The 13,771-nt window shown below is 36.9% G+C and overlaps 1 protein-coding gene across 5 annotated transcripts in view; it reads left to right on the top strand.

Moving 5' to 3' along the window:
- The window catches only part of RNF180 (ring finger protein 180), a 283,023-nt gene extending 271,302 nt beyond the window's left edge, over positions 1-11,721 (top strand). For 3 of the 5 annotated variants that reach the window (XM_024981360.2, XM_024981359.1, XM_059878771.1), the window contains one exon: positions 10,703-11,721. In XM_024981360.2, coding sequence (XP_024837128.1) covers positions 10,703-10,902 — 200 coding nt within the window. In that variant the 3' untranslated portion in view covers positions 10,903-11,721. The remainder of the gene's footprint in view (positions 1-10,702) is intronic. The other 2 variants (NM_001205817.1, XM_059878772.1) reach the window with 2 other exon arrangements.
- Positions 11,722-13,771: the final 2,050 nt, after the last annotated feature.

The raw sequence follows: 13,771 nt of genomic DNA, 5'->3' as shown, positions 1-13,771 counted from the left end.
CAAAAAAATCTTAGATGTAACAGTAGTTTTTGGCCCTCACAAGCTCAACCCTACCTGAAAAAAATTTATTCCTTATTTTAAATTTCTCTCAGTAGAGGGAAACTGGATTTAAGCTAATTTGATTTACTGATTAGAATATTTCAGATAAATTTTAATTCAACTATTTTTTTCCTCCTTACACGGGTGATAATGAAATAAACAAAAAAAAGATTGATAAACTGTTGTAGAGTATGAGTTTCTTTAGACAGGAACCATGTCTAAAAATATCTTTAAATCCTCAGCCTCTAAGTGATAGTACATATAATCTTCATAAATTTTAATATTCCATAGTTTCACTGTCTGATACTCTGACAGTTTATTTAAAGTTAACAACTGCCTTAGAGAAATCAACTCATATTTGAAGGAAGCAGTTTCTCACCATTTGTCTGAACAAACAATATATTGATTTATTCACAAAAGACAGACATAATATGAAGAACAAGAACTGAGAAAAGCAGCTGCTTTTCATATTGAAAGTAACAGTTACAATATTAAATTAAAAATAAGAATAATTTATTGAAACTTTAGTATTGGCCAGGAATGTGCTTAGCATGTATTAATTTATATTTACTGATTTACTGACTAAAAGAATTTTTACTGATTAAAAGAATATAGGGGTAGGGGAGGAAGAGGTACAAACTACAAGTGAGAGGTATAAAATAAGATATAAGGATATATTGTACAACATGAAAAAAATATGGCCAATATTTTATAATAACTGTATATGGAATGTAACCTTTAAAAATTGTAAATCACTTTATTGTATACCTATAACATATTACTATATAACTGACAACTATACTTCAGTAAAAAATGAAATTTAAAAATTATTAAGATGCCTGTACTACTCAAAGCAAAAACAGACTCAGTACAATCCCTATCAAAATACCAACGGCATTTTTCAAAGAAACAGAAAAATAACAGTTGTAAAATTGGTATAGACTCACATTGTTGTTCAGTAGCCAAGCTGTATTCAACACTTTGCAACTTTATGGGCTGCAGCACACCAGGCTTCCCTGTCCCTCCCATCTCTTGGAGTTTGCCCAAATTCATGTTCATTGAATCAGTGATGCCATCTCATCCTCTGTCACCCTCTTCTCCTTCTATCTTCAGTCTTTCCCAGCATCAAGGTCTTTTTCAGTGAGTCAGCTGTTCGCATCAGGTGGCCAAAGTACTGGAGCTTCAACTTCAGCATCAATCCTTCCAAAGAGTACTCAGGATTGATTTCCTTTGAGATTGGCTGGTTTGACCTTGCTTTCCAAGGGACTCTCAAGAGTCTTCACCAGCATCACAGATCGAAAGCATCAATTTTGGGGCATTCTGCCTTCTTTAATGTCCAGCTCTCACATCCATACATGACAACTGGAAAGACTATAGCCTTGACTATGCAGACCTTTGTCAGCAAAGTCATCTCTTTGCTTTTTAGCATGTTGTGTAGGTTTGTCATAGCTTTCCTGCCAAGAAGCAATTGTCTTCTAATTTCATGGCGACAGTCACCATCTGCAGTGATTTTAGAGCCCAAGAAGAGGAAATCTGTCTCTTCTTCCACCTTTTTCTGTTCTGTTTGCCATGAGGTGATGGGACCAGATCATAAGATCTTAGTTTTTTTAATATCCACTTTTAAGCCAGCTTTTTCACTTTCCTCCTTTGCCCTCATCAAGAGGCCTCTTAAGTTTCTCTTCACTTTCTGTCCTTAGGGTGGTATCATCTGCGTATCTGAGGTTGTTAATATTTGTCCTGTCAATCTTGATTCCAGGTTGTAACTCTTCCAGCCTGGCATTTCACATGATATGCTCTGTGTATAAGTTAAATAAACAGGGTGATAATAAACAGCCTTATCGTACTCCTTTCTCTATCCTGAATCAGTCAGTTGTTCCATACAGGGTTTTAACTGTTGCTTCTCCAGTTTGTTATGATCCATACAGTCAAAGGCTTTAGTGTAGCAATGATAGTGTAGTCAATGAAACAGAGTTAGATGTTTTCCTGGAATTCCCTTGCTTTCTCTGTGATCCAGAGAATGTTGGCAATTTGATCTCTAGTTCCTCTGCCTTTTCTAAACCCATCTGCCTGAACATCTGGAGTTTTCAGTTCATGTAAGGCTGAAGCCTAGCCTAGAGGATTTTGAGCATAACCTTCCTAGCATGGGAGATGAATGCAATTGCCTGATGGTTTGAACCTTCTTTAATATTGCCCTTCTTGGGAACTGGAATGAGGACTGACCTTTTCCAGTCCTGTGCCCACTGCTGGGTTTTCCAAATTTGCTGACAGATTGAGTGCAGCATTTTAGTAGCATCATCTTTTAGGATTTTAAATAGCTCTGCTGGAATTCCATCACCACAAGCTTTATTGGCAGCAGTGCATATATGGAACCACAAAAGATCCCAAATAAAAGAACCTTGAGAAAGAACAGAGTAGAAGGTATCACGTGATGATTTCAAGTTATATTACAAGGCTATACTAATCAGAACAGTATGGCATTGGTATAAAAATAGACTCATAAACCAATGGAACACAGTGGAAACCTCAGAAGTAAATCCTGGTATACATAATCAACTAATTCTTAGTCAGGGAATCAGGAATATATTCACAATGGGGAAAGGAAGGATACTCTTTTCAATAAATAGTATTGGGAAAACTGGATTGCCACACACAAAAGAGTGAAACTGAACCCATGTGTTACACCAGACACAAAAATCTATTCAAAAATGTATTAAAGAGTTAAATGTAAGATCTGCAACCATAAAAATCTATAAGAAACCATGTAGGATAAGCTCCTTGACATGGGCCTTTCCAGTCATTATTTTTGGATATGACCACAAAAGGTCAGGCAACAACAGCAAAAATAAACAAGCAGGACTATATCAAACTAAAAAGCTTCTTCCGCATGGCAAGGGAAACAAGCAAAATGAAACATAGTCCATGGTTTTGGAAAAAAAAAATATACGAACCATATATCTCAGCAAAGATAGTGGATATTTGCTAAGAAAGTAGACAGAAGGTACTCTCAAAACCACAAAAAAGGAGATGGATATGTCAGTTAGCTTGATTATAATAATCATCTCACTAAATATTATATATCAAATCATCCTACTTTACACCTTAAAATATACACAATTTCTGTTATACAGTATAAAACATATGTGAACAATAATTTAAGATTGTTCTTGATCAAAGAAACTTGACTTTAAGTAACCATAATGATAACTCAGGTAGATGCAACCTTTCTATGAGAATAAGAAACCTGATGTGGAGCAGAATATTCAACATTACTTTTGTTTTTATTAAATGAGTTATTAAAAAGAATGAATCAGAATCTACTTCAAGCTTGAGCCTTACAGAAACTTTATCACCAGAGTAACTAGCATATGCCAGAATATATCTTTTCTGCTCAGTTTATTATATTATCCCCACCCACTCAAACTAATAACCACATTAGTACACAGTAGATAAGTACAAAGCAAAGGCTAATATTAATAATCGTATTCAGTTCAGTTCAGTCGCTCAGTCATGTCCGACTCTGCAACCCCATGGACCGCAGCACTCCAGGCCTCCCTGTCCATCACCAACTCTCGGAGTTTACTCAAACCCATATCCATTGAGTCGGTGATGCCATTCAACCATCTCATCCTCTGTCGTCCCCTTCTCCTACGGCCTTCAATCTTTCCCAGCATCAGGGTCTTTTCAAATGAGTCAGTTCTTCACATTAGGTGACCAAAGTATTGGAGTTTCAGCCTCAACATCAGTCCTTCCAATGAACACTCAGGACTGATCTCCTTTAGGATGGACTGGTTGGATCTCCTTGCAGTCCAAGGGACTCTCAAGAGTCTTCTCCAACACAATAGTTCAAAAGCATCAATTCTTCAGTGCTCAGCTTTATTTATAGTCCAACTCTCACATCCATACATGATTACTGGAAAAACCATAGCCTTGATGAGACAGACCTTTGTTGGCAAAGTAATGTCTCTGCTTTTTAACATGCTGTCTAGGTTGGTCATAACTTCCCTTCCAAGGAGTATCTGCATTTCGTGGCTGCATTCACCATCTGCAGTGATTCTGGACCCCAGAAAAATAAATCAGCCACTGTTTCCACTGCTTCCCCATCTATTTGCCATGAAGTGATGGGACCAGATGCCATGATCTTAGTTTTCTGAATGTTGAGCTTTAAGCCAACTTTTTCACTCTCCTCTTTCACCTTCATCAAGAGGCTCTTTAGTTCTTCTTCACTTTCTGCCATAAGGGTGCTGTCATCTGCATATCCAGAGAAGGCAATGGCATCCCCCTGTAGTACTCTTGCCTGGAAAAATCCCATGGATGGAGGAGCCTGGTAGGCTGTGCTCAGTGAAGTCATTGAAGTCAGACACGACTGAGCGACTTCACTTTCACTTTTTACTTTCATGCATTGGAGAAGGAAATGGCAACCCACTCCAGTGTTCTTGACTGGAGAATCCCAGGGACAGGGGAGCCTGGTGGGCTGCTGTCTATGAGGTCTCACAGAGTCAGACATGACTGAAGTGACTTAGCAGCAGCAGCATCTGCATATCTGAGGTTATTGATATTTCCCCCAGAAATCTTGATTCCAGCTTGTGCTTCATCCAGCCCAGCGTTTCTCATGATGTACTCTGAATAGAAGTTAAATAAGCACGGAGATAATATACAGCCTTGACGTACTCCTTTTCCTATTTGGAACCAGTCTGTTGTTCCATGTCCAATTCTAACTGTTGTTTCCTGACCTGCAAACAGATTTCTCAAGAGGCAGGTCAGGTGGTCTAGTAGTCCCATCTCTTTCACAATTTTCCACAGTTTATTGTGATCCACACAGTCAAAGCCTTTGGCATATCATATTATTCATCTTTAAAAAGCCTTTAACGTCTAAAAAGACCTAACTTTTTTAGGTCTCTAAAAAATAAACTTCACTATTTGTCAGCTAAACCCTGGTTGTCATTGGGCAAATAATTAGCATGTAAATAGGAAGCATTAATATAAACATGGCTAGTGAAGGTGATGAAATTCCAGCTGAGCTATTTAAAATCCTAACAGATGATGCTCTTAAGTGCTGCACTCAACATGTCAGAAAAAGTGGAAAACTGAGCAGTGACCAAAGGACTGGAAAAGGTCAGTTTTCATTCCAATCCCAAAGAAGGGCAGTGCCAAAGAATGTACAGACTACCATACAATTGCCCTTATTTTGCATGCTAGTAAGGTTATGCTCAAAATCCTTCAAGCTAGACTTCAGCAGTAGGTGAACTGAGAACTTCCAGATACACAAGCTGGGTTTAGAAGACAGAGGAACCAGATATCAAATTGCCAACATTTGTTGGATCACAGAGAAAGATAATATTTTAAAAAATCTACTCCTGCTTCATTGACTGCACAAAAGCCTTTGACTCTGTGGATCACAGCAAACTGGAAAATTCTGAGAGATAGGAGTACCAGACCACAATGGATAGTGACTGCAGCCATGAAATTAAAAGATGCTTTCTCCTTGGAAGAAAAACTACAACAAACCTAGACAATGTATTAAAAAGCAGAGACATTACTTTACTGACAAAGATCTGTAGAGTCAAAGCTATGGTTTTTCCAGTAGTCATGTATGGATGTGAGAGTTGGACCATAGAGAAATCTAAGAACCAAACAATTGATGCTTTTGAACTGTGGTGTTAGAGAAGACTCTTGAGAGTCCCTTGGACTATAAGGAGATCAAACTAGTCAATCCTAAAGGAAATCAGTCCTGAATATTCATTGGAAGGACTGATGCTGAAGTTGAAGTTCCAGTACTTTGGCCACCTGATGTGAACAGTTGACTCATTGGAAAGGACCATGATGCTAGGAAAGATTGAAAGCAGGAGATGGGGATGACAAAGAATGAGATGGTTGGATGGCATCACCAACTCAATGGACATGCATTTGAGCAAGCTCCAGGAGTTGGTGATGGATGAGGAAGCCTGGCGTGCTGCAGTCCATGGGGTCACAAAGAGTCAGACATGACTGAGCAACTGAACTGAACTGAACTGATCCATGTTGCTGCAAATGGCATTGTTTCATTGTTTTTGATGGCTGAGTAATAGTCTATTGTGTATATATAACACATCTTCTATATTCATCTGTAGATGGACACTTAGGTTGCTTCCATATCTTGGCTATTGTAGACAGCACTGCATTGAACACTGGGGTGCATGTATCTTTTTGAACCATGTTTTTCTTCAGATACATGCCCCAGAGTGGGATTGCTGGATCATATGGTAGCTCTGTTTTTAGTTCCTTAAGGAACGTCCATACTGTTCTCCATAGGGGGTGTTCCAATTTACATTCCCACCAACAATGTAGATGTGTGTGTTAGTCGCTCAGTTGTATCCAACTCTTTATAACCCCATGGACTGTAACCTACCAAGCTCTTCTGTCCATGGAATTCTCCAGGTAAGAATACTGGAGTGGTAGCCATTCCCTTCTCCAGGGGATCTTCCCGATCCAGGGATAGATCCCAGGTCTCTTGCATTGCAGGCAGATTCTTAACTTTCAGAGCCACTAGGGAAGCCCCAACAATGTAAAAAAGGATCCTTTTTATCCACATGTCCCACATTTGTTATTTGTAGGCTTTTTGATGATGGCCATTCTAACTGGTATGAGGTGATATCTCACTTTAGTTTTGATTTGAATTTATCTAATACTGACATTGAGCATCTTTTCATATGCCTCTTGGTCACCTCTAAGTCTTCTTTGGAGAAACATCTATTTAGGTCTTTTGCCCATTTTTTCATGGGTTGTTCTTAAAATATGTATGGAGACACAAAAGACCCCAAAGAGCCAAAACAATCTTGAGAATGAAAGACAGACTTGGAGGATTAGGTTCCTTGACTTTAAATTACACTGCAAAGCTACAGTCATTAAAGCAGTATGGTGCTGACACAAAACCAGACATAAAGATCAATGGAACAGGGTAGAGAGCCCATGTAGCACCTATGGTCAATTAATCTATGACAAAGAAAGCAAGACTGTACAATGGAGAAAAGATAGTCTCTTTTAATAAATGATGCTGAGAAAACTGGACAGCTACATATAAAAAATGAAATTAGAACATTCTTTAGCACCATACACAAAAATAAACTCAAAATGAATTAACAGCCTAAATGTAAGACCAGATACTATAAATTCTTAGAGGAAAATATAAGCAGAACACTCTTTAACATAAATCACCACAATATCTTTTTCAATCTTCTCCTAGAGTAATGAAAATGAAAACAAAAGTAAACAAATGGGACCTATTTAAACTGAAAAGTTTTCATAGCACAAGAAACCATAAACAAAATGAAAAGACAACCCATAGAATGTGAGGAAATGTTGCAAACAATGCAGCCGATAAGGAATTAATCTCTAAATCTTATAAACGGCTCATGCAACTCAATATCCAAAAAATGAACCTCACAAAATTTTAATTAAAAAATCAGATGATATAGGTGAGAAATCTGAAATAAAAGAGATCAATTAACTTGCCCCAAGTAAATGACAGAACAAAATTAGTCTCTTAAAATTTCTGCCAGTTATATGACCAATAAGGAGTTCATATCCAAAATATATAAAGAGCTCATACAACTCATTATCAAAAAAATCAATTAAAAAATACACAAGACCTGAACAGACATTTCTCCAGAGAAGACATACAGATGACCAATAGGAAAAGATGCTCAACATTACTAATCATCAAAGAAATGTAAATGAGGTATTATCTCACACCTGTAGAATGGCTACCATCATAAAGACCACAAATAACATTGATGAGAATTTAGAGAAAAGGATACCCTACTACATTGTTTGTAGGAATGTAAATTGGTATAGCCACAATGTAAATTAGTATAAAGTTTCCTCACTAAACTAAAAATAGAACTACCAATTGGTCCTCCATTTCCATTCTTGGATATATTACTGAGGTTAAAAAAAAAAAACAGTAATTTGAAAAGGTATATTGATGAGACAGGGATCAAGACCATCCCCAAGAAAAAGAAATGCAAAAAGGCAAAATGGCTATCTGAGGAGGCCTTACAAATAGCTGTGAAAAGAAGAGAAGCCAAAAGCAAAGGAGAAAAGGAAAGATATTCCCATTTGAATGCAGAGTTCCAAAGAATACCAAGGAGAGATAAGAAAGCCTTCCTCAGTGATCAATGCAAAGAAAAAGAGGAAACAATATAATGGGAAAGACTAGAGATCTCTTTAAGAAAATTAGAGATACCAAGGGAACATTTCATGCAAAGATGGGCTCAATAAAGGACAGAAATGGTATGGACCTAACAGAAGCAGATGATATTAAGAAGAGGTGGCAAGAATACACAGACAAACTGTACAAAAAAGATCTTCATGACCCAGATAATCACGATGGTGTGATCACTCACCTAGAGCCAGACATCCTGGAATGTGAAGTCAAGTGGGCCTTAGAAAGCATCACAATGAACAAAGCTAGTGGAGGTGATGGAACTCCATTTGACCTCTTACAAATCCTAAAAGATGATGCTATGAAAGTGCTGCACTCAATATGCCAGCAAATTTGGAAAACTCAGCTGAGGGAACAGGACTGGAAAAGGTCAGTTTTCATTCCAATCCCTAAGAAAGGCAATGCCAAAGGATGCTCAAACTACCACACAATTGCACTCATGTCACATGCTAGTAAAGTAATGCTCAAAATTCTCCAAGCCAGGCTTCAACAATACATGAACCGTGAACTTCCGGCTGGTTTTAGAAAAGGCAGAGGAATCAGAGATCAAATTGCCAACGTCTACTGGATCATCTAAAAAGTAAGAGAGTTCCAGAAAAACACCTACTTCTGTTTTATTGACTATGCCAACGCCTTTGACTGTGTGGATCACAATAAACTGTGAAAAATTCTGAAAGAGATGGGAATACCAGAACACCTGACCTGCCTCTTGAGAAATCTGTGTGCAGGTCACGAAGCAACAGTTAGAACTGGACGTGGAACAACAGACTGGTTCCAAGCAGGAAAAGGAGTATGTCAGGCTGTATATTGTCACTGTGCTGATTTAACTTCTATGCAGAGTACATCATGAGAAACGCTGGGCTGGAAGAAGCACAAGCTGCAATCAAGATTTCTAGGAGAAATATCAATAACCTCAGATATGCAGAAGACAGCACCCTTATGGCAGAAAGTGAAGAGGAACTAAAGAGCCTCTTGATGAAAGTGAAAGAGGAGAGTGAAAAAGTTGGCTTAAAGCTCAACATTCAGAAAACGAAGATCATGGCATCCGGTCCCATCACTTCATGGCAAATAGATGGGGAAACAGTGGCTGATTTATTTTTGGGGGTTCCAGAATCACTGCAGATGGTGACTGCAGATGATATTAAAAGATGCTTGCTCCTTGGAAGAAAAGCTATGAGCAACCTAGATAGTATATTAAAAAGCAGAGACATTACTTTGCCAACAAAGGTCCATCTAGTCAAAGCTATGTATGGTTTTTCCAGGAGTCATGTATGGATATGAGAGTTGGATTATAAATAAAGCTGAGCACTGAAGAATTGATGCTTTTGAACTATGGTGTTGGAGAAGATTCTTGAGAGTCCCTTGGACTGCAAGGAGATCCAACCAGTCCATCCTAAAGGAGATCAGTCCTGAGTGTTCATTGGAAGGACTGATGTTGAGGCTGAAACTCCAATACTTTGGCCACCTAATGTGAAGAACTGACTCATTTGAAAAGACCCTGATGCTGGGAATGATTCAAGGCCAGAAGAGAAGGGGACAACAGAGGATGAGATGGTTGGATGACATCACCAACTCGATGGAGATGAGTTTGGGTAAGCTCCAGGAGTTGGTGATGGACAGGGAGGCCTGGCCTGCTACAGTCCATGGGGTCGCAAAGAGCTGGACACGACTGAGCGACTGAACTGAACTGATGTACCCCAGTGTTCATAGCAGCATTATATACAATAGCCTATGTAAGGGTCCATCAACAGATGGACAGATAAAGATGGGATATACATACACACAATGCAATATTCCTCAGTCATTGAAAAAAGAATGAAGTTTTGACACTTGCAACAATATGGATAGGCCTGGAGGACACTATGCTTAGTGAAATAAGTCAGAAAAATACAAATACTGTATGTTATCACTTATATATGGAATCTAAACACTAAAATGAGTAAATATGACACAATAGAAACAGACTCATACAGAGAACAGACTAATTGTTATCAGTGGGGATAGGCAAGGAAGGAAGACAGGAGGAGGTAGGAGATTCAGAAGTATACACTACTGTGTATTAAAATAAGCTACAGGATATATTGTGTAGCACAGGAAATATAGCCAATATTTTATTATAACTTTAAATGGAGCATAATCTATAAAAATATTAAATCGTATGCTATATACTTGACACTAATATTGTAGATCAACTATACTTCAGTTTTTAAAAAAGAATAGTCTCTTGACTCCATATTCCATGCTTTTCGCTAATTTTACTGTCCCCCTTAGAAGCTTTAACTGAAAAAGACTTCTGATAGTTGCTTATCATTAAAAAGAAAAACTGTATGAATACAATATATGCCCCTCAGTGAAATCAGGATAATGCTCTGGTCATGATACTCATGTTCATAATGCAGCTTCCTTTCTGAGCACTTACCTGAGTTTAATGGGCTTTCAATTGCATGTTCATGTATCTTCTAGGTTTCCACAGACGTGCAGCTCCAGTTACAAGAAGGCAGTTCCCACACGGTGCACACAGGATGGATTACCTGCACTTCGAGGATGACAGCCGTGGATGGTGGTTTGACATGGATATGGTGATCATCTATATTTATTCAGTGAACTGGGTCATTGGATTCATTGTTTTCTGCTTTCTTTGCTATTTTTTCTTTCCATTTTAGGAATTTTCATACCTTAATACTGTTGCACAATTACAAGTGATGTAGATAACAATACTTAAACATTTTTAAAATGTGCTTTGAAGTTTTTATAATGTATTATATAAATTGTTGGTGTTTATAGAAAATATGAGAATGGATTTATTTATGAATGTTTCATGTAACAAACTGAACTTGACTTAAGATCTAATCTATTAGCACTTAGCAACAATGCACTATTAATTTTACAGTTCTCCTTGATTTGGGATTTGTGGTTCTAATTTTACAATGTCACTTTTACACATATTGTAAAGACTGAGGTTTTCCATCCACTTAAAAATACAAAATGAAATGATAATATGAGTAGATATTATCTTTAATTATAAACTATCTAGTAATCGTCACCTATTCTCAGGCAAGTTATATACATTAAAGGTAAACCATCTTCTCTGGGAACTAATCTAGCAGGGTATATTCAGTTTTGCTTTCCAGTGATCTCTATTTATGTCCTTAGTTTCCTTTCTATTACCAACACAGCTGACTATACTTTGTTTTTAATAGACCTAATAATATCATTAGTGCAATGTTTTAAACTATTACAAGAATAGAATAGAATAGTAAACACAAACAAAATAAAAAGGAAAAATAAAACTAATTCACACCAACAAAGACTTAGAAAATTACATTAACATTTTTCCAGTTGCAGGATTACTCACCTGAAGAAATTAAAAAGTTACTTTCAGAGCAATGCATGTCTAAGCTGTAATTAATTTAGTGATTCTTTTAACTTGGAGGTTGTCAAATATATTGTAAATGTACAATAAAGAGTGGCTTTTAAATTTTTTCATTGTTATTAACTAATTTTATGTCTGAAATAAGAATTGTTGAAAACAGGCTTAAGGGTTTATAGAACAAAAACTTGGCTTATTATTATTATTACTACAGTATTCCTTGGAATTAGTTTTCCCATATTAATTTTTTTTAATTTTATTTTATTTAACTTTACAATATTATATTGGTTTTGCCATATATCAAAATGAATCTGCCACAGGTATACACGTGTTCCCCATCCTGAACCCTCCTCCCTCCCCATACCATCCCTCTGGGTCGTCCCAAGCATCCAGTATCGTGCATCGAACCTGGACTGGCAACTCATTTCATACATGATTTTATACATGTTTCAGTGCCATTCTCCCAAATCATCCCACCCTCTCCCTCTCCCACAGAGTCCATAAGACTGTTCTATATATCAGTGTCTCTTTTGCTGTCTCGTATACAGGGTTATTGTTACCATCTTTCTAAATTCCATATATATGCATTAGTATACTGTATTGGTGTTTTTCTTTCTGGCTTACTTCACTCTGTATAATAGGCTCCAGTTTCATCCACCTCATTAGAACTGATTCAAATGTATTCTTTTTAATGGCTGAGTAATACTTCATTGTGTATATGTAAATATTCTTTAAAAAACTAATACAATTATGTAAAGTTTAAAAATAAAATAAAATTGGAAGATTTAAAAAAAAAAAAAAAAAAGGAGATCTGAATTATCCCAGTACAAAAGAAAATTCGGGTAGGTAGTCCAGTATTAAAAGTGAAAAAACTAAAGCACAGAGAAGTAAGCTTGTTTATTTCTATCATTTAGGTGGTCTTTGTGTAACCTAGAATCAAAGTTTTTATTATGAACTACTAATTCAACATTTCTACACTATGATACCATATACTTGGTAAGGCAGTAGGCATATTTTAACATAAGGTAAGTGACCCTCTCATGGCACTAAAACTACTACCGCCATTCAAACAAATTGAGATTGATCAGTCTACAGAAAGTCCAATTGTGTCCCAATTGCTGACTATATTTGAATAAAAGCATTTAACTGACAGTATGTGATGTTCTAAGAAAATATGGAAGAGTGATAAAAATTTTATTCTAACATTGCTTACTGTGTTTTAAATTATATCTGTGAAAGAAAATAGTGTAAATCAGATACCATCAAATCCAGAAATCAGAAGACTAAATACATTTTAGAAACAGTCTCATATACTATAGTTAAATATATGTATGTATATATAATGCTTGCAGTCTAGTGACTAAACTATATCCTGGTGAAACTGCACTGTTGGCAAACTTCAGTATTAGTTTACAAAAATAAAAATGGGTATTTATAATCACTGATTTCTACCAAAGTACAGATGATATTGTTAAGGCAAAATATTGCCTTCTTAAAATATATGTCAGGAGAAATTAACAAGACACACGTGGGAAGCAGTGTTTTAAGAACTTTGAAATAAATCGTAGCCATTTCCCAAGCAACTCCTGGCTTATAAGCTCTAGCAAATATGGCTTCATTCATTTCTAATTTACTTAAAAATTTATTGTAATTATACATGAAGTAACAGTCAAAAAACTAAGATCATGGCATCCAGTCCCATCACTTCATGGCAAATAGATGGGGAAACAATGGAAACAGTGACAGACTTAATTTTCTTGGGCTCCAAAATCACTGCAGATGGTGACTGCACCCATGAAATTAAAAGACAATTGCTCTGTGGAAGAAGAGCTGTGACAAACCTGGACAACATATTAAAAAGCAGAGACATTACTTTGCCGACAAAGGTGCATATAGTCAAAGCTATGGATCTTTTGATGTATGGATGTTAGAGTTGGACCAAAAAGAAGGCTAAGCATCAGAGAATTGATCTTTTGAAATGTAGTGTTGGAGAAGACTCTTGAGAGTCCCTTGGACTTCCAGGAGATCAAACCAGTCAGTCTTAAAGGAAATCAGTCCTGAATATTCATTGGAAGGCCTGATGCTGAAGCTGAAGCTCCAGTACTTTGGCCACCTGATGCCAACTCATTAGAAAAGGCCCAACTCATTAGAAAAGTCCCTAA

This window comes from Bos taurus, chromosome 20 (genome assembly GCF_002263795.3).
Source record: "Bos taurus isolate L1 Dominette 01449 registration number 42190680 breed Hereford chromosome 20, ARS-UCD2.0, whole genome shotgun sequence".
Lineage (NCBI taxonomy): Eukaryota > Metazoa > Chordata > Mammalia > Artiodactyla > Bovidae > Bos > Bos taurus.
Note: the sequence above shows the minus strand (reverse complement) of the source record. Positions and strands in the feature narration are given on the sequence as shown.